A 23,972-nucleotide genomic window follows, 5' to 3' on the forward strand; every position below is an offset into this window, starting at 1 on the left:
CTTCTTTGCTATGCGAAATCCAACATAGAGAAAGTCAAATGAAGACTATACAGAAATTTAACGAAATAACGGAGGGAAGAAATGATTAATTTTCTTTGACATCAGAAACCCAAGATATACAAAGAAAATAAAAGAATATACAGAAATTCATGAATAGAAAACGGTGTTCTGGTATTTACAATATACAGAAAGGGGACGTGTTTCAACTTTCAACCAACAACCTTGGCGGGTGGGGCCCGAAACGTGAATATATCACCCAAGGCGAACTCAGGAACCTTGTTCCTGTCCTCCAGAAGCTGAACAAACCTCTTGAAGGCAAATTGAAGGCACTGAGAAAGCGCTAACCATGAAATCACCTCGTACACAAAATCAAACGCCGGATCGGCGTTCGACCCCTCGTCTCCCGACCCAAAACTCCACCCACCGCCGCCTCCATCCTTACCGTTCCCAAACGGCCCGTCACCGTCATCGCGGCCCGACCCACCACCAAACTCCTCCCAATCTCCGCCGTCGTCCTCCAAAACCGTCCTCCTTTTCGCGCGCCTCATCCTCCGTGAGAGCGCGCTTGGGGCGGACAGCTTCCTCAACCTCACAGCTGGCGGCGGCGGTATCCCGGCGGAGATGGCGCCTATCCCGCCGAGAATCGCCTCAGCGGACATACAATCGGTGATCACGGAGACATTGGATGATCGAAGAAGATCCTTCACGGGATGAAACCCTAGAAGATTCTGCGCAATCGACACCAATGATGTGTCCGAGATCACCGCCACGCCCATCGCCGGATGCCGATGAGGAATCCTTGCGACCCAAAGGCACACCGGATCCCTCACACAGAAAGACCGAGAGAGAGAGAGAGAGAAGAGAGAGATGCTTCACAGACGTGCCATCGTGCATGCGCTCGAAGGGAAACGGGAAGGGAAACAAATAAATAAACGTCCGACCGTTCCCGGCCATGGATTGTTTGCAGATCAAGACCCAATTGTTCACCAAATTTCCAGATTCTGCTAAAACAAGAATTTCATTCATAACAGTACCTCTTTCATCAGACCACCTACTCTTGTTCTGTCTACCTCATTGCCCGTAATTAATTGCTCCCACATCAAGCACGGTGAAGAAATCCAGTTAGGCAATCTCTTAAATTGCCTACATAACTTTCTGTAGCTACCGTCTGGGCCTTCACTCGGTCCCATTCAACTATTTTCAAATGGAAAAAGAAATAGTCAGTAATTGTAATTTATCATAAAATTGATTTGATAAAGGTAAAAAAGGGTCCCGGTGATCTCATTACTTACGTCCCAACCTCCACAAAAGATAATATTTTGAGAAGGATATAAGCAAGTTGTATCTTTTTTATGACATGCCATTGTGATCATCGCATATGACGGGCAAAGTATTATGAAGCTTAGTGTCCATGATGTGATTCAATTGTGTGATGATCAATTTGCCTAACAAGAGAGCCGAAGTGTCCACTCCTTCAATGCTGACTATATTAATATTGAACATATATTAATATTGTACAGTGAACTCATTCAGCAATTGGGGGTTTTGTAATTCATCCAAAATGTCAATTGTCCAAAGCTAGCAAATTTTAAATTAAAGTCCTTCGGTTTGCCCTACTAGAGATAAGGCATAAATGATATAAATCTTATAGTTTAATGATACTGAAAAAACAAGTATAGATAATGCAATTACCAATGAAATCTATATGGTTTGATTATCCAGGATCTTAGATTAGATGTTCTGATCTAAAGGGGAGTTCGTTTTATTTAAGGCCATCAAGCTAGAAAGAAAGGGGTTTGACTTGAGATCCATGAATTCTAGGATGCAAAGTTTATAAACCAATGTTGTTGTTTAAACATAGAACTTCATGTCTTATTTAGAAATCAATTATCAAAGAACTTTGTCTAAGATCTTGTGATCTTAAAACATCTTAGACAAGTTGTATTTTGATTATTTTTGGTAATAAAAGGGTAGGAAGCCCTAAGGATTGCATTGGAAATACGTTAGATTTAAGATATGGTCTCTCGCTTCAGAGGAAGTTGGACAAGAGGACCCATTGACATCTATGATGTCCAAATTTAAGTGGAACAAGTTATTTTGAATTTGAAAAAAATTTGTGGTGTGAATTTGAATTGACATAATCTGTGAGCAGTATCAAAATCCACTTGTGAAAGTACCGACGGACTCGGGAACAAGGTAGGCGCTCCATCGCTCGATATCCAAGCCTAGACGTCCTTCGACCGTCCACGCCAGAACCGACGGATATTAAGGGCGTCTAAGGTTGGGGAGGCGCTCAAGGGAGGCGTGCCCAGTGAAATGTCCAACTTTGACTCAACAATAATTTTAGGCCTATTTGGACCACCGGGAACGTACATATATATATATATGACTTTATAAAAAAATTATTATTTTAAAGAAAAAGTTGAATATATATATATATATATATATATATATATATATATATATATATATATGACTTTATATAAAAAATTATTATTTTAATTTTTCCTTGTAACTAGAAATCATATTTTTACAAATTTTTTATAAGAGCAAAACTTTTGATAAAAACTGTTAACTCTTATCTTCGAAACAAAAAAACTCGATTTCATTATTATTTTTCTACAACTAAATTTATTGTTGCACTTTTAAATAGAACTAAGAACTAACAAGAGCAATGAAAGTAAAATTCTATAAATAAAATCCTACTTTAGACTCTTATTCAGTTTCCATCACAATTATGGACTTGCCTAAAAGAAAGCAGAAAATATATTTATTTTTTTAATTACAGGCCAAAAAAAGAAGGTAAATGGGTTTCAAAATAGGGAGAGAAAAAGGACTGGGTCTGGACCATTTTGTGGATCTGCACGGATCCAGTCACTTCTCACTGTTTTGACCGACGCTACAGGTGAGAGCCGAGCCAAATTTAGTTGTTGAGCTTTGACAGGTACTTCTAAGCACCAACTTCTTGACCGCTTACCGACAGACCCCTAGTAGGTCAAACCATAGTTGATAAACACATCGATCAACTAGGGGTTTTTCTTTTTTTTTTTTTTTTGCTGTGCATAGTCAAAAATTGAAGTTTATTTTTTAAATTATGAAATATCACAAACCTTATCAAATATACACATTTATATTTCATGTTGTTCAGTTTTAGCTGATAAAAAAATCAAACATAAAGTCCCAAGAAATTTACCTTCTTCCTCCTATTATTTATAGAAAAATTATATAGGTGTTTCAACCTTCCACCAATTCAAGCCCGAGTCACAATTTTGCTAACCATAGGACAAGCATCGAATGTGAAAAGTTAAAAGGCCGTTCCGTATCGGCTGATACGCATAGCATCAGCATTTTGCCGATCTGATACTTGGACGATATGAACTTATATTTTATTTTACACTTCAAAATCAATTTAAATGAACTGATATTTACGAACATTTGTGCAAGGTATTTAATCGTTGAAAATCCAGTCCAAGGATACAGAAACTTGTAGGAAATCGTTTCTTCCCAACCTTGCAAGTTATTGAGCTTTGGCTCGTCCGGAAGAGATGCAAAGGTGGGCGAACGGCCAAAAACACCAGTGGCAATCCAGGATCCCTGTTCCCCTGCTCTGTGTATATTTTATAGCCACAGTAGAAGTTCTGCAGTAACTAATAGATCACATAGCCTTTAAATCATGTTCAGAACACCCCCGAATTCCCAAGTCATGAACATGGATTCTTTTTAAGAATAATTAACTATCAACGAAATAATTACCACTTAGATTTCCAATAGAAAATAAATAAATTTTACATATATGACAAATTTTCTTGGATGGGCCAACACCCACCCGTGGTGAAGAAGGTCAAGGGTCAGAACAATCGGCTCCAATCTAGTTTGTCTTGGGAAAAGAAAAATACTACAAGGCATGACGCTAGGGACAACGAGATCCGAACATCAAATAAACTCCACAAAGATGGAATGTTCAGATACAACGTAAAAAATGAAAAATTGATATACACATTTATGTATGGGCAATGCCGCACCAACAAGAAGGCATGCCACAAGTAAAATTACAAGAGAGCGTGCCAAACTTCTCCTTAAAGAGAACCGTTTGATTTTCCACCTCCAGATGCAGGGACGCCAAAAGATGTTAAGCAGAAACACTCACAATGCAAGGGAACCAACGCTCGAGTGGAGCAGTAGATCTCCCAAGAACTAGAGAAGCTGCTAGCACTATACAGAAAATACGACGACGGACTTTGCACATTGCATACGAACAGACAGACTTTTAGGAAAACAAGGGCATCAGATAATAAGCGGAGTTTATGTCCACATCATATTTCAGTGTGTAGGATAAGATAGTTTACATCATCTGCCCCGCTGTTTGTTGTCTCCAAGAAAAAGTCATCCTACGATGACCAAATGAAAACGTTTTAGAAAAGAAATCGGTTGAAGGACAAAGTGAGTAGGAAAAGAGCATTACCATCATTTCCCTTCTGTTAGCCCTATTTCTACCATGTAACGAGAGGATGCAAGTGGGAAAACGTAAACTGATTGCCAACATCATTCATTTTCAAGATTAAACATCATGCCCACTACTCTAAAACTTCAGCAAAGACGTGCATAACTGCGAAAACAGCACAAACTAATTTGCAGCATAGATGCTAATGAACAATAGGAACACCAATCGCAGAAAAGATAGAAGTTGGAAAGCAAAAAATGCAAATGTTCGTCTACGACAGAAAACAAAGTGACATGGCAAACATATTTTGGTTGGTCCATTTGACTCTAATGCCAAAACAAAAGATTGCAGTGAGCTGGTAAGCCAACCATTACATATAAGCATCAGTTTTATCCCACCAGCAATGCAGTAATCAGCTTTCATAAAACCTGAGAATGCGTGCTGATGAGTAGGTAAATAATGCTAATGTCAGAAATGCAAGATCAAGTTTCAGAATACAGGTGGGAGATCCTTCATGAGGATGCAGCTACAAAAGAGAATTATCGATCAAGAAAGTAAATATTGCACCGCAAGAGCGTGTTTTATTGTTGGTAAAGAAAAAGAGAGAGACCAATACTTAATCGGGATTATCATCTGAATTTTACAAGAGGATAAACACATATAAACACACAATTGTAATGGTTGTACTACAAATATAATCCAAACAAACGAGCCTGAGATCAACAGCACCACAGAAAGGCGCACAGCAGAAGAGCTAACACAAGAACGGCGAGCGCAGAAGAAAATGAAACAAAAGCAGGAGACCATCCAAGACGGATAAAAACATTGGACAAATGGAAGAAGCAGTTCCCTCAGCAACTTGAGAAAAATACTCATCAACTAATCAGTATTAGCATGGTCAAGGAAACATCCTTGGGAACCTGCAAATTGCAGTTACGATCAACGGGGGTGTCAAAAATCGTTTCCTTAATTTACAACCACCCAGACTAGTATTTTTTCTGGATAAAAGGTCATTCGGAGGAAATCAAGTGCTCAAACAGCGTACAAGACAAACAAGACTCCAAAAATGCGGGTCTTGAAGAACCTAGTCGAAGTAGCACGGATGCGGTAATGCCCATCAAAACTGCACTAAAGAAGAGCTATAGGAATTCAACAAATAGTGTCCCGGAAGGTGTGCTGACCGAAAGAACTATTTCAGAGATTATAACGAGAAGATATAAATTGGCTGAGGAAGAACCACAAACAAAATGAGTTAAAATCATTAGCGTGCAAACAAACGCAGTATTATTTTATAGGGAAGAAAAATTGAGTAAAAAGATATACAATAAAGAAGAAAGAGCGTTTATGTATCGCAAAACAAATTAACATATAGTAATAGAGTTACAGAGAAAGGGGGTGGATCGGCAAGAAAGATCACGAAGGACAAGCAAAACAGCTCCTCTCAGACAAATGCCTCGTATGACATCAAAGAATATCAGACTCGTCATCTGTTTCTCATCACAGAGGATCGCACATCACAAGCACAGAAGGGGAAAAAGGAAAACAGAGAACGGAAAAATTATAAACAGAAAACCTACCAGGGAGAGAGCGAGGCAGTCGATAGTGAGAGAGGTTAGTTATATAGAATTTGCATCCTAGGGTTTTTGACAGACCGACTACTGAAAATGACTAATTTAGCCCCTAAAAAAATAAATTGGCCTCCAAGGGCCTAAAGGTTCCCTCGTCGCTCAAGCCTTTCATCGGAACCGTCCATCGCCATCGAGATCTGACTTTCCATAGTCGCATGAACCCAGTTATTGCTCGACAGACCGTCGAGTAGCCGGCCCGGGTACCGGGGCCCCGACCCGGCCTTGCTCCACGCACTTTTTCCTAGTCATTTTCCTCCCGCCTCTTTTCAGTTTTCCTACCTCTCTTTTATTTCCTCTCTTTCCATGGCCATTGGCGATTACCATCATCGCGTTTCACCGGACCACCAGCATTGGACCGACCATGGATCTGGCTGCCGGCGAGGGTTAGATGGACTGGTCGTTTCCGATGTTGTCGGGCTCCGCACCCGGCCGGCTGCCCTCCCTCCTCACAGTCACAAAGCTCAACTTTCCAGCCAGATCTAAAAAGAAACGTTGGACAAACAAGACTGCACGAATGTGCCAGTAAGATATAACGGTTCCTACTAGTCCTATTAGATATGGTAGCATTCTCTAATCTATACATCCAAATCCATTGGATAGGCAGGCCTGGGACTGTGGAACTTGCCTTGCTTTTTATTTCTTTTACATATTTGACAGATGCACTTGTCCATGATAAAACAACTAAGAATTGTGACATATCGCCCATAATGGTGGGCAAAGAATAGGGAAAAAATAATTACAAATTGGGGGCAAGGCATTCAGTGGTGGGAAACTTCCTCCGCCATCGTTTGCCTGGACAAACGACGGAAAGGGTGTCCGTCCTTCACCAACCATCTGAATGAGGCAAGAAAGGCAGTAGGTGCACACTTCACTAACAAATTAATGGAGGAGGATATACAACTAGTTCGGTGTATGCCGTCTCACATTTCTGCAGACTGATTTCTGCTTGAAGTAGTTAATGGAAGACTTGCGGAGACGCATAAAACTCAGTCTCGTTGAATACTGGTCTTAGATCTTCTTGGCACATGAAATCCAAGGGATAAGAGACAAGGAACCCTTTCACTGACTGTAGTTTCTCCATGGGGTCAATTGCTCTGGCATCTCCATTTTGATAAGACTCCAGCCTCTCAGGAGATATTCCTAAATCGATGGTTGTATGCCCAATCTTCTCCTTCCAGTAACCCATCGCTTGCCTTAATGCGGTTCTGCAACCATAACAAATAGAAGCATTTGCTTAAGGATCTCTACAAGGAAAGAAAGATCACGCATAGAAAAGAGTTATTCCCACCATTTTATTTTTACCTGGAGTGTATTCGATCATTCGGGATGCATGCAAATACATCTTGATAGATGATGGTATTTGTCTGCAGATCCGGAAAGTTGAATTAAGGCAAATAGTTAAGGCACCAAAATGTCGAATGGTAAAGAGAAAACTTGAGAACTTTGGAGGCAACGTTTAGTCTGTTCAACCACTATTAGCAGGCTTCATGCAAATCAGGTCAATCAACGGCGTTGTAAATCAACCAAATGTACAATCACAGAGAATTTTTCCGAGTAATCAACATAAGTTTCCAGCAACAAAGAGGAAGATACAGACATAAATAAGCCTTCTAGAACAGCTACAGTACACATATCCAGGGCACCTAGGCTAAAAAATGGATAGGTTTCTATTAGATTTCTGATCCAAAACCGATCTATTATCCGACATTCGGAACATTAAAATAGAATATGCATGCACTTCAGCTAGGGTGCAGATTTAACACGTAGGATCTACGAATGACATCTTTAATGTATTTCATGCTTTTATTCTTTTCAATTTCAACAAAATATGCAAGCAAATACAATAAAAGAAGGTACGTGCATGCGGCAGTTGCTTTGATAAATGCCGACACATGCATATTCACCGGCACGCAACTAACGAACTCCTTTAAGCCTATCAATTATGACATGTCTAAGGTGAATTTCAAGCAAAAATCGAAGGGCTGAGTCACTGAAATCAAGACAGATACGGTTTGCTTGCAAACCACAAATTAGAACTCACCTTTGCAGTTGCCATCCATATATCCTTGTATGTTGCTTCAATCACAGGGTCACAAATTCTAGACATCTGAAAGAAGAACAAGAACAAGCCTAGTCATAACAAGGGACATGTTTGTAAAGGTACGGATAACTGTTGATACAGGTGGAATGCCTAATTTAGAAGAATATGTACATAGACCAACACTACTCCTTAGAAGAAAATTGAGTCTCAACCACAGCAAGCAATTTTTGAAAATAAGGCACTATGTCAATTATTTATCATAAAATATGCCCATGCACAGCAAGCAATTTTTGGAAATAAGGCACTATGTTATATATTTATCATAAAATATGCCCATGCATATCCTGTAGTCTGTAGAGTTAGAGACAAACAAAAGCAAGATCTTTAGGGATGGTCATGATTCATTCCGGGAAATGGATTATTAAATCTAGAACCAACATATGCAGGCAGACTTTAAGTGATCCTTGGCATTATTAAAAAGAAAAAACAGAATAAAAATGAGTAAGATGTACATGGATACAGGCTGCATAAGGTACACAAAATTAAACATATTCCGCAACTATAAAAACAGAGAAAAGGAAGACCAGAACACATAGACCAACCTCTGTAGGATGTAAACCAAGATGTTCATACCACAATGACATGCGGAGACTGTAAGCAAACTTCCCAGCTCTCCATGGGCTTCCATTCATACATGAACCAACAAACTCTTTATCCTCAATAAGAATACCAATCTGCAAAAAATAGAACCACAATTTACGAAGAAAATGCAAGTTAAAAACCATTAACAGGTCTGATCTAGCTTACTCTCAAATATAATAATAGTAATCAGATTTAATCTTGGAATGGAAGCTATAGGCTTAAAAAATAGAGAAAACGGCAAAAAGCTCCACCAGTAAAATATGATAAAGGCAAAAGCAAGGCTCCCTGATGTGCCAGCGGCAGCTAAGGGGTTCTTGATGTCTCAACCGTGAGCCATAAGGCAAGACATCCGACTCTCATTGGCTCCACAGTCTAAACCACAGGTCTTTCCTTCTAAAATCAGATACGTTGTTATGTGCGTACCTCAGAATCTCTGCAGCCTAGCAAACTTCTGTCATTTATATTAGCAGATCCAACCAGCACAGCACGATCATCAACAATCATCAGCTTGCTATGGACATAGACCTGACAGTGGAAATTTCACTGCAACATCAGCTAATCATGATGGTATGATGCATAAGATATTGACAATAATAAATCAAGTGATAAAAGATGGAACACTGCATCTTGACAATCGCCTCAAAGATGCACAGTTGAACTTAACCAAAAAAGAGTGAGATGAGATGCAACATAGAGAGGCTTCAACTTTCACCTGACTAGTGGCAAGAGGGCCATGATCGCCTAACCTTCCATAAGATCTAAGGCCATAAAATGAAATATAATCATCAGTTTTAGGACCAATGATATCATGTAAGTTTTTCAGTATAGAGCTCTGTCCTCTGCAGATGGTGCGATACTGCCAGTGCATTAGAGCTCTCACAGTTGCAGCACCTCCATCATCTATCCCTCCCTGTAGCATCAGAAGGTTAATGAGAAAAACCAAGTTTATGGATTCAAAAAGAGCAGAACCAGCAATTATGATACCTGGAATCCAGGCAAGAGAGGTACAACCACAATTACTCTAAAACTTTTCTTTTCATTGTATGCACGCAAAACTCGGCGGTATAATGCTTCTAGCACACGGTTGTGGATTATATCATCTCCTGAAAGACCTGATATGAAAAACTGATTCTGAAACATGGAGGGAATATGACAATGAGCATCTTGTTAAAAAACAGGAGACTATACATCTTTAACATTAATATATGAAGGCATCATAAGTCAAACATCCTCAGTGTCCAATAAATCATGATAATGTGTTGATAAAAGCAGCACAATGTTTGAACTGTATAGAATAAGGTATTAACCTGATTAGTGCACAAATCATTCACTACCTGAAATACCACACTATCACCTGATACAGAAGCCTCCTAAACTCCAGGCATGTGTACAAAGACCTTCTGACACCAACAAATTAGAGTTCCACCTAAATAGACCAATCACATATCCAGAGGATCCAACTACCTGGCAATCACTTTTTGCTATTGGCACTTCATAATTTCATTCATCCAACCACATCTTAGCCTTAATGAAAAGCATGAACATTTAGGAGTACAAAATACAACTGTCAATAACTCAATTTAATCAACTTTCTTATGCCTCATCAACTATTTTTCCCAATAAGGTTATTAAGTTGTCCTTCTAGAAACATTAATGAAACTAATAATTCAATTGCATTTGGGGATTAAAATCATTTTCATGATGTGCTGCAAGCATTATTCAAAAGCTTTTGTATCTCCAGTAAAATCTTGTATGTTTTGATACCTGTGAGAAACACTCAATAGGTTGCCAGTAAAACTTTCATTTACAAATATGATTATTGATCAACCACTTCTCAACTGGATATTTAAAATATGTAATAAAGAACTCCAGAAGTCTAATGGGCTAATAGCAATTGTTGGCTGTAAATCACCAGTCACATATTCTTTTGGAAGCTTGTTAGGACAATTTAGCTACGATCCATAGAAATTTCATCTTCCCTATTGGCTATATCAAAAGGTCATTATTAACAGAAGCAGGTTGAAGTGAGCTGATTGAATCCAACAACAAACTTAATTGGGCCAATTTCAAAAGGTTCTAAGGGATCGAGGATCAATCAAGTTATCAACAGTTTGGGTTGTGGTTGACATTCACATTAATAACATAGTCTAAAAAACTTTAGGCACTATGAAAAATCTCATTTCATATTAAAACTATTACAACATAAGTCATTGAAAAAGAATTGCTCTTTCAAATGATCCTAATAATACTTTCCACACAAACATCACCATACCGACAACAAGTTTACTTGACTTTGGTCATTAAGCTAACAGATGGGATACATAACTTGCAAAGCTACTACAACGTTAAACTGTACTAATCATAGAACACTGCTAGAGGAAGGATAAGAAACAATTCTAGTGCCAAGGAGGGATTGCATATAAGCCAATAGTTTCTTTCCTAATCAGGTATTGATAAGACAGTTACCTCAATGTATATGAAGTGTTCAGATTTCTCAATAATTGCGCAATATGCATTGTGAATGCTTTCCTCGGTTTGACTTGTTCCTGCAGACCATTGCCCAACACTCCTGACAACCTAGCACCAGAAAAATTTAAGGTGAATGTGCCATTTTTATGCCCTTAATTTCTGCAGCTTGAATTTTTCCAGTGCCAACAGACTACTAGTAAACTGGGATAAAGTTTATCACAATAAATGAATGAGTTCATCCAGGTACACATATACAAGAATATCAGCGATCACTAATGAACTATTCAATAAAAAGATCCAGACATTGCTGTGGGAGGGAGTGTTAGACTTGAGAGGCTTGTCAATGGGTCAGGTTTTGGTCCAACCTGAAAAATGACCCTGCGGTGTCAGGTCCAGACCTACTAAGGTTAAGTATTATGGAGGCAAATTCACTTAGCCAAATTTAGGGCCCAACGTTAGGGTTTTAGGTAATTGAGTAGAATATACAGGATCCCATTTACAAGGCTGTAGGTGCAATACAGAAATTTATGTAAGGGACATGAATCTCACCCAAAGTGCAATTAAGATCCAGAAATTTTGCATGTAAAATACAAAAAATTTATTGAAATTGGTTTCTTATTCTATCCAAGACCAGATTCAGATCAGGCCTCCCTTGGGCAAGCCAGGTTACCAGGATTAAGTACCGCTGCCCTAATGTCAGATCCAGATCCAGAGCCAAATAAGTCCAGCTCAAGTTTGAAGTGATGATGGCTCCACAAATAGTTAGCATAGTTGGTCAACAAATTTAGACTTGGAGTAGCAGATGACACCTTATAAAGGTTTATATATAATACTCATGGTGCCATATTATTTCAGCCTAAGTCACATGGGTACTTCAATAAGGTCCACATACCCATGTCGCCGTACCCGTACCCAAATTGGGTACTTGGACACACTTTGGTATCTTTTAGATCCAAACTGATCAATTTTACTTTGATTTAATTTTTCCACCTTACTTTTCATTATATTCTTAGAGTTACTATTCATTAACATATAATGTTTTTATTTATATCACTTGTTTATTAAAATCTTGCTTTCATTTTTAATTTTTTTGTGTTATTTTGCATATATACGTGTATATATCCTGTCGTACCCCCGTACCCACATTTTTAAAGTTGTTTTGTCCGTACCCATATCTCCGTACCCATACCCATGTGACTTAGATATTTTCAGCCCTCAAGAAGGGATATGATGCTAAATGTGTCATGATATAAAAGCAAATTTTAAGATTGAATGTTGACATCAGCAAAAGACTCAGCAAGACCCTTTGTTTCAATCCAGAACAAAAATTTGCTCTTTGCAATTCCAATAGCATCAGTTGACAGAATTATGGAGTAAAAATGTGCACCATACTAGGGAATTTTAAAAAACAACAAAATTCATATAACAGATAGGTGAAGACAAAATTAACCTGACAGCGACAGGAGCAGCAGGGACCAACTTGTGTAGCTTCATTTGTGGGAGTGTCAAATGTGAGCCTCTCCTGGGTATCCCACCACTCATCATTTTGTTGTTTAGATGTGTCTATCAACGGCTTTCCTTGAATACGTTTGGTACCATGATCATTAACAAACCCTTCCATCTGCATATCTGGACCATGATCAACCTTCGACTTCCTATAAGAAAAGACATGGCTCCAGCTGGATACCATTCTCTGGTCAATGACATCAGGACTTATTCTTAGTTCGTTGCCTTTTGTGTCTCCAATAGCAATGTCCTTTCGGTCAGCCTCCTTAGGTAACAGCAGTGGGACATCTTGTACTGATGTCCTGGAGGCAGCAGAATATTGGCATTTAAGTCCACAATTCTCATGCTGCTTGGGCTTAAGATCTATGGCACTATCTTTACCCATGTAATGTGGAATAACCATGTGATGTTGTGGAATAAGTAGAGGGATTGCTTGTTCATTTGGGGCTTTGTTTCTCTGTGTGAACAAAACAAGATCCCACATAAGGAATGTAACCATTTTCTACAATAGCCAATTAATAATGTGGAAGAAATCAAACTTTAGCATAGTTCCAACGCTGGACAAAATGTCTTGCAACATCACGACAAGGGGGTCCCCATAGAGCACAGTGAACATCATGCCATGGCATTCGTGGATATTTTTCACGGTCCAATTCATCCTTCATGGTATCTTCCCAACAGTTTGGCTCAGACTCTCTGTAATTCATCGGAAACAAGTCAACAACTAAAAAGGCGTCCAGAAGGACAGAACATTGCTAATTGAAATGTATAAGGGAGTTATTCCAAAAAGTGAGATGTATTTACCGGGGATTGTAATAGTCCTTGCCAGGCCATATCCGAGCAGGGAAATCATTAACTTCATGTTGAGGGTTGTCATAACGACCAAAACACAAGTCTAAACCCCCTATATAGCAAATTTGATAGTCCACAATGACAATCTTTTCATGATGAGACCTGTAAGACATGAAGGTAATCTAAGTGTGCTATACGGAAGTCAATTGCAAAAACCAAGTGGAAGTAATAGAATCACATAGTTAAAAAAGGAAAGAAAGAGAACATTAAAAGATATAGTCATTACCAGAGATAAATGCCAGTTGAGAAATGATCAGGATAACGCAGAACTTTCACATTCTCATGAATGCTAAGAAGTCGCCGCTTGCTATATACACTGTTGATCTTCAATGCAAGTGGAACTTCCTTGTATAGAAGTATATAGATCTGTATAATACAAATAAATTCAGCATGTTTTTGCCCCATGATATATACAATTAAATTTAAATAAGATGCAATTTTTTGCATAAAGTACTGGGATCTCTATGCTCCATTTCATACAAATGATTTGGCATACTTTTTCATGATTATCCAGATAATGGATTAATATTGCTGAATTTCCAGAAACCAAGGAAACATACGATTTAGTTTCCAGCAGATAAGTAGAATCTACAGTTTGTGATGGAGAAGATGATTTTTAGCAAGTGATAAGACAAAATCATTAAGCCAATTCTCCTGATAGACTTAGGGAGCATTACTAAAGCAAACTGGACTTCCATATCTGTGTTTTGGTTGTTCCTACTCCTACACATCATAGAATCAACAGGAACCAGGTTTAGATACCTGAACCCCTTGCTTAGCTTTTTCTTCCAGCAAAACATCAAGTCGAGAGGAGTCATGAACACTAAAAGGGCGGCGTAAGTACAGTTCTGGGCATAGCCACCAACCAGTTATGAAAATCTGCACATACCCTTCAGGCTAATCAGCAATAATAAGTTCACATCTGGAAAGACCAAACCAAATCTCATACAATTTATATACCTCTGATTTTGCACCTTCTATTGATGATGCAATTGCTTCAAATGCTGCTTTTCCATCAATGAACCATTGAGCTTGACTCCCATCTTCATTCAAACCCCTTAGAGGAGCAAAAGCACCAAATCTATGAGGATAACACCAGCCTTCAGGCGGTCGTAAAGCGGCATCATTTACTGAAACAACCCAATCATGGACTTTGGCCTTATTACTGGTCCTCAACTTTAAGGTCCTGGTCCCGCAAGACACCTTTTGAGAAATTGAAACATCAGCAAAATATTCTTGTACTAGACAAATGTTCTCTTTCTAGAAACAATTTGACCTATTATTTTAGAGTAAGAGTATCGATGAAAACGATAAGTGTTCTCCATCCCTGAAAAACCTCTAAACAGTGACCTGTGTTGCAGGAAGATAAGTATTTGAAAGGGCTTGAAGGAGCCCAATGGTGCGTTCAGGATACTGCAAAATTTTTTAGTACATTGTGATGTTAAAACTATGGCTCCTTTTTAGGAATAGTTGCCAAAACAGAACATATTAAAACTCCAAGACCCGTATGAACATTTGGAGGTTTCCTCGTAAAGGAGCTGTAAAACAAAGTAAACAAACTTGTAGTGCAAGGTTAAGCAGGCAGTCTTTCCGGCTAAACATATCAGCATCCTCTCAGTGATAAGGAAGAAAAGTTTTTTAACCTAAAGCCTATGATATTTCTCAGATCAATTCCAGTTGTCCACAGATATTTGGGATGCATTTAACATAGCATTTTCAATTTGTTCCTAAAATCAAGATATGCAGTCGTATTTTTCATACTTCCACTTTTTTTTTATAAATGTTCATAAACCACAAATCTTAGCCGGTCGCCTTGTAAAGTAGCATTTAGGGGAGCATCTTGCAGGTAGAGGCAGGTGAAAGAGTCATAAATATTAAGTTGTTAATACAACTTGGACCACTCCTCTCTCCAAAAACACTCACAAATTCAAGTCGGTTTTCTGAATAAGTAGCAGAAATTGCAAGGATACTCACAGTGAACCCACAGCGCAGAGGATTTTTCTCCTTTGTATCTTCTGCAAGAGAAACCCTAGTCCCACCATTGCCATCAGAAGGTGGAAGTACATCAAAAACAACTATATCCAAAAGTTTATCCTCAAAAGGATCTTCCAGAAAAGCCAAAAACCCTGGTTTTAGAACTGCCCAAACCTGTGAAAAGCAAGTCATCAGTTACCGCAAATGCAATGCAAAAGGTTAGGTAGCTTCAGATGCACAAGTTTATTTCATATTCAATAAAACATATACATATGCAGCCATGCGTGTAACAGAAGGAGCAAAGCAAACCTAAACAAGTAAAGGAAATCATAAATGGGCATTATGATCTTGAATTGAATGTAGGAGATGAAATTATGCATGAAAACTTTTCTATCCATCCACCAACTACAGAAAGGCATCATATGTGGATCCTACAGGACAAGATTTACTAAAACCAACTGTTTTCCTATGATTTATTCAGCAGGCAAACTGAGTGTACAAGACTGAGACATGACTCGCCTCAGTTCCAATATGAGCTTATTAAGTGACTGCCATCAGCAACTAGGTTGATGACATCATCAAGCAACAGGTTATTTGGGGCTTGGCTAGATAGATAACTTTCCTAGGAGTGCCCAGCTGTTGATGAATGATGATACTGAAAGGACAAGACGATGACTAGGTCTCACACACTCACACAGAGAGGCAAATGAATTTCCATAAAACAGCTTAGTTTCTAGTTTGTACCTTTGTAGATTAACCATGAAATGCCTAGCCAGCCAGAAACTAGCTTCTTAGATAAACATGTCAACATCAAAAAGCACACGCCCATAGGAGAAGAGAAAATCCATTACTAAGAAAAATACCAACAAGTTCAGTTGATTTTAAGCATTCATCAACTTTCTCTTTTCATGTCCTTAAAATCTAAAGATGATTTCCATTAAACAGTTCCATGCCTGCAGAACAAATCCGTCAAATATGCCCTACAAAATTATAATATTCTGAAGAAAAGGTCAATTTTATGAGTTCTTCCAGACCTGCAGTAGTACCAAAAACACTTACCCACATATGTTTAACTGAGTGGAGAAGTTTTGGAGCTCACAATGAGAACAATCATGCACTTAAGCTCATTGAACTATATAAGCTTGCAGTTCAGCTCAAGCTTACTTATTTAAGGCATAAGTGGAAAATTTTGGCTCAAGGTCTAGCCTCAAGAATATTTCTCCGTTCTTACATCAACTTGACTCCCAAATTTCCAGGAACAGCATAACATGATAAAGATTAACAGTCATACGGCTCATACATATCCCATATGAACATATGGAACAGAAAAGAGCCATTTTTTTGTTCTAGAAGCAGTATATTACAAGATGGAACAACTTGTGAAGGATCAGAAACTTGGAGCTAGTTAAAGAGAGTTTAAATACAGTGCTTTAATTAGATCAAAGATTTATAGCAAGGACGAAAATACCGTCAAATCACAATTATAAGCATCAGGAGGAAAAAGAAGAACCCCTAAATCTGTACCTTTTGCCAATTACTATTGCAACAATCAAACAGAGGGCATAAACAACAGCAACTACTGACATCCTTCTGAATGTTAGGCAGATGTTTCACCATAACATAATCCTCCTTTAGCTTATGTCCATACTCGGGAAGAAAAGACAATGTTGAGACCTCCAGAAATCTGCAGACCTAAAATTCATAAATTCTATGGTTACTTTTTGCACAAGACAGAAAACAGAAAATGCAAGCCAGTCAAATTTCACAAAGCATATGGGTTAAAAATTCACATCTAAAAGTCAATATGAACTGCTAAGGATTATATGCAGAAGGCATTCAATTCAAGAACTCAATCAAAATGGGTAAAACAGGTTCCGTATGGATTGGAAACTAAATTAACATATGGTTAAGTAAAAATCTCATGTCGGCATTCTAAGGTATTAGCACCAACTCTGTGAATAGATAATAGTTCATTATATCTAGTAATATTAAATACCCATTAGCTGAGCTGCTGAGCAAATACTGAACTGGCTTTGTCCAGAATGAAACCTAACCAGCAAAGGGTACTGATAGAACTAGTCTCACACATGTTTCATGGGTCAAGTTATTTATGTGCCTCTGCTGGAGAAGGGGCACTTTATAATTCAACAGGAACACTCTGGAAGTCTAAGCCTGGTGGCATACATTATCACAGCAGCCAGTGTTTCAATGGATCAATATAGACACACATGTATGCAAACAGACACACAGACAAAAAATAATGGCCCCTGACCAAATGGCATCCACTCTCCCCACCTCCCAACATGCATGTGCCTGAGTTGTGTGTGTGTGTGTGTCTATGTGCACAAGAGAGAAAGAGGGAGAGAGAGAGTTAATGGGGGAGAAGGAGTCCCTATAAGCTTGTTTTGGAGATGGAAACAAATGTGGCATAATACCATTTAATGATTAATCCTGATGGACTTCAGGAACAAAGTAATGAATCATTACAAAAATGGCCAGGCCTACGAGAAATAAAGTGACAACTGCCATCCAAAGTTTTCACATTATCTTACAATAGTTTAAGGCTTTTTAGTCAGCCCACACACTTTGTCTCCAGACCGTTGCAGCAAATATGCAATACAATCCTGAGAGGATTTCTCATCCTTGCCACTAGAGGGATTAACAAATACGTAAACAATCCACTATGCCTGCTAGATGTTACAATATGTTGGTTTATTAAGATCGAGCCACCTCTATGAATATGGTTTTCCTCATTCCCGTAACACATTTGCCAGGTTGGGACAAAGACCTGTAATTTGATAAAAGTATTTTGTAGTTAAATCATTTGAAAAAATGTGTTCATTAGAATAATAGAATTGTTACTTTCTGCAGAGTAAATATTCCCATGAATAGGCTCTTTCACAAATGAGTCAAAGAACCTTCTGCAACTACAGTAGACAATGCTTGAAGATATCACACAACATTTACTCCAAAAGAGTTTAAGGAATTAGATCCTCATAAATACAATGGTAATATTGGGAAATTTAAATAAAGGAAAATAAGCCAAAGCTAAAGATTCAAAATATTGCAATATGTGACCAACCATAATATACACTTGTAACAGGCACTATAAAGGAACAAGAATAATAACAATTTAATGGATGCACGAATCTGGAAGTGAATTCAGCTAGAAAGTGCAAGTGAGTGTGCAGCCTAATGATGCATGTCATTCTTGTCTACAAGGAGTGGGAGAGTGGTTGTTACTTTCAGAAAATCAAGCATACCTCCCTAGAGTTCACTATATCCATGTTCCCCAAGAAATGATTTAGATATCCCTGCATTGCAACCTTTGCTCTATCTGAAATAGACCGTTCTCGTCCTAGTGCTGGTTTAATCATTGGCAAAGCTGCACGTGAAGGAACATTCCTGTTCCAAAAAACATGATCACCTAAATCTTCACAAAATACTTTTGAGTTCACATGTTTTCTAGTTCATATACACTACATATGACATCCTCATTGAATTACAAGCAGGAATTTGTGTGCACATATTTCAATGTATATATTATAGACCATGCAAGAGAGTAGAGAGAGAGAGAGAAGGCAACATAGGGGATGGACATCATTGTCCAGTATTGGAGAATGCAAGAGGCAGCAAACAAATGTAAGGGAGCTCTAGAAAAAGATCTCCAGAAAGTTCAAGTTGTCAACAGAATGAAAATTGCTATGCAGACAGACGAAGATTATGAAACAAAATTCCCATATTTTAGAGTGGTCAGAAAAAGCATATAATTTTATACAAAAAATTATACAAATTCTACATGCTTGTGAAATGATTTTGCTTGGTATTTATATATAACATAATGTTGATTGTCAAGAGGTGATCAAATGTACATTGAACAAACCAGACTTTGTATTGAACAATTGAATCTTAGAACAGTACAGAAAACTGATTGCATAATAATATCATTTTGGATTGTGGGTTTCAGGGAACACCTGTTCCTATTTACATAGTTTTCTTCGTGTGGTAGTGCTGCAGCAACATAATCAGCTTCATCTTCATCTTGTGCAACTACAATTTGCTCACCTATACCCAAGTTTTGAAGCCATTCTTTCGCCTTGCATGTGAAACATAAACAAACATGACTTAGAATTGGTAATTTTTCAAAAGTAGGCTACACATTGTTTACTGGATATGTATGCAGCAATCTGTTTACTAAGCATGCAACAAACAAAGTTGCTATAGATATCTAACTGACAAAATAATACATGCTTCATGTTGAACATGGTAGAAGGTACTCCAGAAAACTTATCAACAAAAGTAAATCAGATAATAAAAGGATAATGCAGAAAACTTACCTGTTCTTGTTTCTCATGAAATTCCTCGATGATTGCACGCTTTTTCAAAGCAAAATGGAGAAAGAAAACCTGTGAAGCTTTCTTCACCAATTGCCACTTGAACTGGAAAAGGAAAGAAGGTTTCACTACAAATATGCATGTTTATTTTTCCTACTGAATACAAGCAAAAGTATCAAAAACGTAGTGTCATAATTTTCTAGATGAGGAAAGGAGAAAATGCACATCAAGCTTTCAAACCAAGCTGCAAGCCACCCTTTTGTTATAAAATAGATCTTTCGCAAGGCTTAATTTAGTATTTCGTTCTACAAACCTTGTTTGACCCAAAACAAATTCCAAAACTGACAACTATGTTACAGGGAATAAGGTTTTTCATTATTCCAAAGTGCTAGTAGATACCAAAGGAACATAACCTTTCTCGGATTTTGGTAGCATTCAGCTGATCTCTGGTAAAAAAAAAAAATGCTAACTGCTATAACGACTAAAAGGCGTATATTATCCCTTTAAAACAATGCTTTATAGCTCTTTAGAACTTCAGCATTCTTTCTAGCAATAATTAGTGCCGAAGTCAACACAGTGCTGTTGATCAAAGACGTTTCAGTACACAGGCAGTCAATAATTCATTATCGCTTAAAAAAAAGTAGAAAGAAAAAAAAATTAAAAGTAGAAAGAAATGAACATGCCCTCGTTAATTTGTCTGCTATTCAGAGGAACTGTTCCTAACTCCCTTAGATTACAAGGACTTTGTTTGCATCCAATTATAGATGTCCACTTTAACATTCATGCATCTAAAGAATAATCATAACGTAAAAAATTAGCATCAAAAGAAACCAAAGAAAGGTGTATTTCCTTAGGTTCAGTTGAAAACCAATAAAATCGTCTGAAACCACGTAGAGCACTTAAAATCCGATAAACCAGTTTTGTCTTTTATGCAGAAAATGTTACAGAAACGGTTCGATTCAAATAACTACTTTCTTAGGTACAACGACGCTTAAAAAGATCCAATGCTAACCGATCAACGAAACAAGAACCAAAGGAAAGATTCATTAAATAACTATGTTCCAGAGACTGAATGAGACGCGTGCCTGCTTGTACTGAAACTCGATGGTATACGTGAGCAGCGCAGGCGTAATATCGCTCGCATCCGGCTGCGAGATAGAGAGGACCGTCGCCTTAGGCAGTTCATCAAAGATCCACGTTGGTTCCGGCCCCCAGAGGAACGAGTAACGAGACGAGGCGGCCAGGGGTGTCTCCGACGGCATTGGGAAATAGTCGTGAGCCCCGTCACCAAAGATGAACCGATCCGACGATTCCTCAGACATCAACCGCCTCTCTTCCGCCACTTCGCCCTCCCGGCCAGCTCAAATTCCGTCCGCAGCGCGTGAGTATTTGGCGACGCCGTCGCCGCTGAACCCCGAGCTCCAACAATCTCCTCCTTCGACAAAGGGTCGGAGAACCTAGTGAGTCGGAGGCAACAAAACCTCCATGCCCAGCGGATTCAGAAGTAGCGTCACAGAGCAAGCGAGAGAGAGAGAGAGAAAGCTTGTTCGTTTCCCTCAGGCGTCGCGCTCACAACCACGAAGCAGGCTCGGCAATCCAGGGAAGTGGTTGGTTGAAGCGGTTGGGTATTTATAATCCCGACGAAGGCGGGAGAATTCGGCTGGAATGACGAATCGGTTCTGCTCGGATCTGAGTCCGATAAGCCGAGACACAACACCCTTAATTTTTTAACGGTTCGGGTCCGTTCTTCGGATCGATGTATATCATTAGCTGGCATGAAATTCCAGTGAAGTATTGATGGTACTCTTGCTCGGGCTAAGCTTTACCAAGTTAGAACTAGTTGGATCTAGCGTAATCGGATCTAGATCCAGTCAAAAATATGGTTATCTAAAACTTGCTTTGGATCTCGTTGGTTTACGATTTGATTGTGGGTCTAATTGTTCTGTGATGCTCAATGATAGATCAAAACCGAGAGGTACCATGTTGTTCTTTCACTAAATTGGATTTATTTCCTTAATAACAATCAATACAAACAATGGTAAGCTAGCACCATTATCATTGACCATCCGAACGATTTGGTTAATCTGATCTCAATAATTCAAATCAAATATGCTCAGATCGGACTTATATAACTATGTGAAAACCATACATTGGTTAAGTCAATGTATTTGATATTCAAGACAACTATTTTGACGTCAATTGGTCGCTTCGATCCAAATATTCAAATGATTGATACCAGTGTTAAACGTGCATTTCATAGAGGTGGGAATGGGTCATCAAGCCACACCTGAATCTGGATCCAATCGGCTGTGAAGATCCCAAAAGAGGATGGATGCAAATTTGAGCTCATCGGATCTGGATTTGAAAACGAACCCAGATCTAAAATCCACACCTTTTTGGATTTAGGTTGCTTACGAAAGCCGACTCGTTTCGGTGAAACTGGGTCGTATCGGGTTTAGTGAGTCTTAGCCGTTTCTCTGGGGGAAGGACTCGGCTTAGGCGTGTTCATTCAGAAGTTTTTTGGCGGTACGTAAACAGATCCACGGCACCAAAAGATATTCCAAAACGATACCTTTTCCCTCAATTATTGAAGGCGACACTTTTATTTCAAATCTTTTCCATATTCGTCCTTGAAACATATGTCAATGACAAATCCAGCTCCGAATCGCCAAATTTATTCCCTTATTAAAAAAACATGATGGGTCCAGCTGAAGAGTTTCAATCACAATTTCATATAACAATTTCAACGAATTTTAGTTGTCACGTTTCTTCAATATCTTAAAAACAAAATCACTACATAAAATGCATTTTTTTCCTGAAAAAAATGCGATAAATTAAATAGCTATTTAAAGCTTCAAAAAAACACATTTTTTTGGAAAACCCGTTAAAAACAAAAAACACATTTTTAACGTGTTTTTTCACATTTTTTTCACGTTTTCAGTTTTTTAATGCCAAATAGTTTTTTTTTTCATTTTTTATTTGTTACAAATCTACTTATCTTTTGATGTTTGTGTTATTAGTTTCTCATTTATTTTATTTTTTTCTCATTTTTAGTTTTTTAAAATTTTTAAAAATTTACCGTATTTTTTTTTCCCTTTTTTTTCAAACTCGCCATATTATACCCAAGAAAAACCCCGCCATTTAAAACTCCGAGACGTGATTCGTTACTATAGTCTAAAGTATAGGTGAACTTGTGTATAGCAAAACCAGTAATAAGACAGGGATGGATGTGTCAATTGGCTATGAACCAACAAAACTTTCATGCAGTAAGTGTGATGCACCCTTTACCTTTCCCCTCCTTCTAAAGGTGGTGATGTAAGGAAAGCCAAATCTTATCACATCAGATTGGTAACTCAAATATGCTCCAATGTGTCACATCAGGAATGAGGACAGTGGAAGCAAATGACTTCATCCAAGCAGTAATAATGAAGAAACCATACAACTAATAGTTGTTGGGAGGTCCACCTGTCTGAAGAGTTCAGCTTAGATCATTAAAATTGAATTGAGGACAAATTCTTTCAGGACCAAATTTCTATTGAGGGACAACCATTTGGCTATAACTTCAGATATGGGACCCATTTTTTTTTTATTTCCTTAATAGGGGACTCAGTTTTGCCTTACAACTTTTAAATAGAGGTCGATATTCCCTAATGCCCTTCTTACTCCAATTAAAGCATGAAATATGAAAAGAATGACAATGGCATTCATTTGTTTCTTTGAGAACACTTTTCACTTGGGGGGCGTTTGATTTGATGGTTTAGAATTTTGATTTCAGAATGATTGAAAATTTCAGAATCATAATTCCTCCACAAACTGGAATGAAATCAAAATTCCAGGTTTTAGTTTCCTAATTCCAAAAAATACCTCATTTGTTTAATAATTATGATTTCGTAAAAAAATAAACATTTTTATTGTAAAATTCCATGATTCTGGGTATATCAAACACCCTCTTATGAGACAATGTGGGAAAACATGGCATTGGTGATGTGCCACAAATCCGCGAGCTTATCCCAGGTACTTGCTCTCATAGATTGGATTCTAGAAGAACTATTTTCTTGGTTTGGGAGTACTAGAAAAGAAAAACA

General features: G+C 38.2%; 2 protein-coding genes and 3 non-coding genes across 9 annotated transcripts; all 5 read right to left on the reverse strand.

The window, feature by feature from the left end:
• Positions 1-73: 73 nt before the first annotated feature.
• LOC116254735 (uncharacterized) lies at positions 74-1,033 on the reverse strand. Its single transcript, XM_031630284.2, has one exon. The coding sequence runs from the start codon at positions 774-776 to the stop codon at positions 210-212; it is 567 nt and encodes a 188-aa protein (XP_031486144.1). The 5' UTR covers positions 777-1,033; the 3' UTR covers positions 74-209.
• A 2,697-nt stretch (positions 1,034-3,730) lies between these two features.
• Positions 3,731-21,479, reverse strand: LOC116254934 (phospholipase D zeta 1-like). Of its 5 annotated transcripts, none has more exons than XM_031630591.2 (20): positions 20,973-21,479; positions 19,891-19,992; positions 19,528-19,649; positions 18,817-18,958; positions 17,078-17,245; positions 15,554-15,727; positions 14,540-14,782; positions 14,342-14,458; positions 13,806-13,945; positions 13,532-13,681; positions 13,267-13,423; positions 12,672-13,184; positions 11,219-11,329; positions 9,737-9,883; positions 9,465-9,662; positions 9,176-9,277; positions 8,713-8,844; positions 8,111-8,176; positions 7,372-7,433; positions 3,731-7,274 (listed from the first exon to the last, which is right to left on the reverse strand). In XM_031630591.2, exons 1-20 carry the CDS (start codon positions 21,207-21,209, stop codon positions 7,025-7,027), a joined length of 3,333 nt encoding a protein of 1,110 aa, XP_031486451.1. In that variant the 5' UTR covers positions 21,210-21,479; the 3' UTR covers positions 3,731-7,024. The 5 variants fall into 5 exon arrangements, 4 of the variants coding, with proteins under 4 accessions (XP_031486451.1, XP_031486452.1, XP_031486450.1 ...); XM_031630592.2 differs by having other exon boundaries at positions 9,767-9,883; positions 14,342-14,476; XM_031630590.2 differs by having other exon boundaries at positions 14,342-14,476.
• Positions 4,278-4,359, reverse strand: LOC116255335 (small nucleolar RNA R16). Its single transcript, XR_004172839.1, has one exon. It is a non-coding gene; the product is annotated as a small nucleolar RNA R16 (small nucleolar RNA).
• On the reverse strand, positions 5,286-5,361 carry LOC116255340 (small nucleolar RNA snoR53Y). The gene has a single exon (XR_004172844.1). It is a non-coding gene; the product is annotated as a small nucleolar RNA snoR53Y (small nucleolar RNA).
• LOC116255341 (small nucleolar RNA SNOR75) lies at positions 5,878-5,947 on the reverse strand. The gene has a single exon (XR_004172845.1). It is a non-coding gene; the product is annotated as a small nucleolar RNA SNOR75 (small nucleolar RNA).
• Positions 21,480-23,972: the final 2,493 nt, after the last annotated feature.

Source organism: Nymphaea colorata, chromosome 5 (genome assembly GCF_008831285.2).
Source record: "Nymphaea colorata isolate Beijing-Zhang1983 chromosome 5, ASM883128v2, whole genome shotgun sequence".
Taxonomy (NCBI): domain Eukaryota; kingdom Viridiplantae; phylum Streptophyta; class Magnoliopsida; order Nymphaeales; family Nymphaeaceae; genus Nymphaea; species Nymphaea colorata.

Bases quoted from the DNA above. Each gene is read 5' to 3' on its own strand.
- LOC116254934 (XM_031630590.2), bottom strand. From the start codon at position 21,209: ATGTCTGAGGAATCGTCGGATCGGTTCATCTTTGGTGACGGGGCTCAC. The intron at 18,959-19,527 runs GTGTTCCCTGAA...TTTTTGGAACAG, and splicing joins AACTATGTAAATAGGAACAG to GAATGTTCCTTCACGTGCAG. The intron at 11,330-12,671 runs GTTAATTTTGTC...TTCTGGTGCTAG, and splicing joins GCTGCTCCTGTCGCTGTCAG to GTTGTCAGGAGTGTTGGGCA.
- LOC116254735 (XM_031630284.2), bottom strand. From the start codon at position 776: ATGGGCGTGGCGGTGATCTCGGACACATCATTGGTGTCGATTGCGCAG.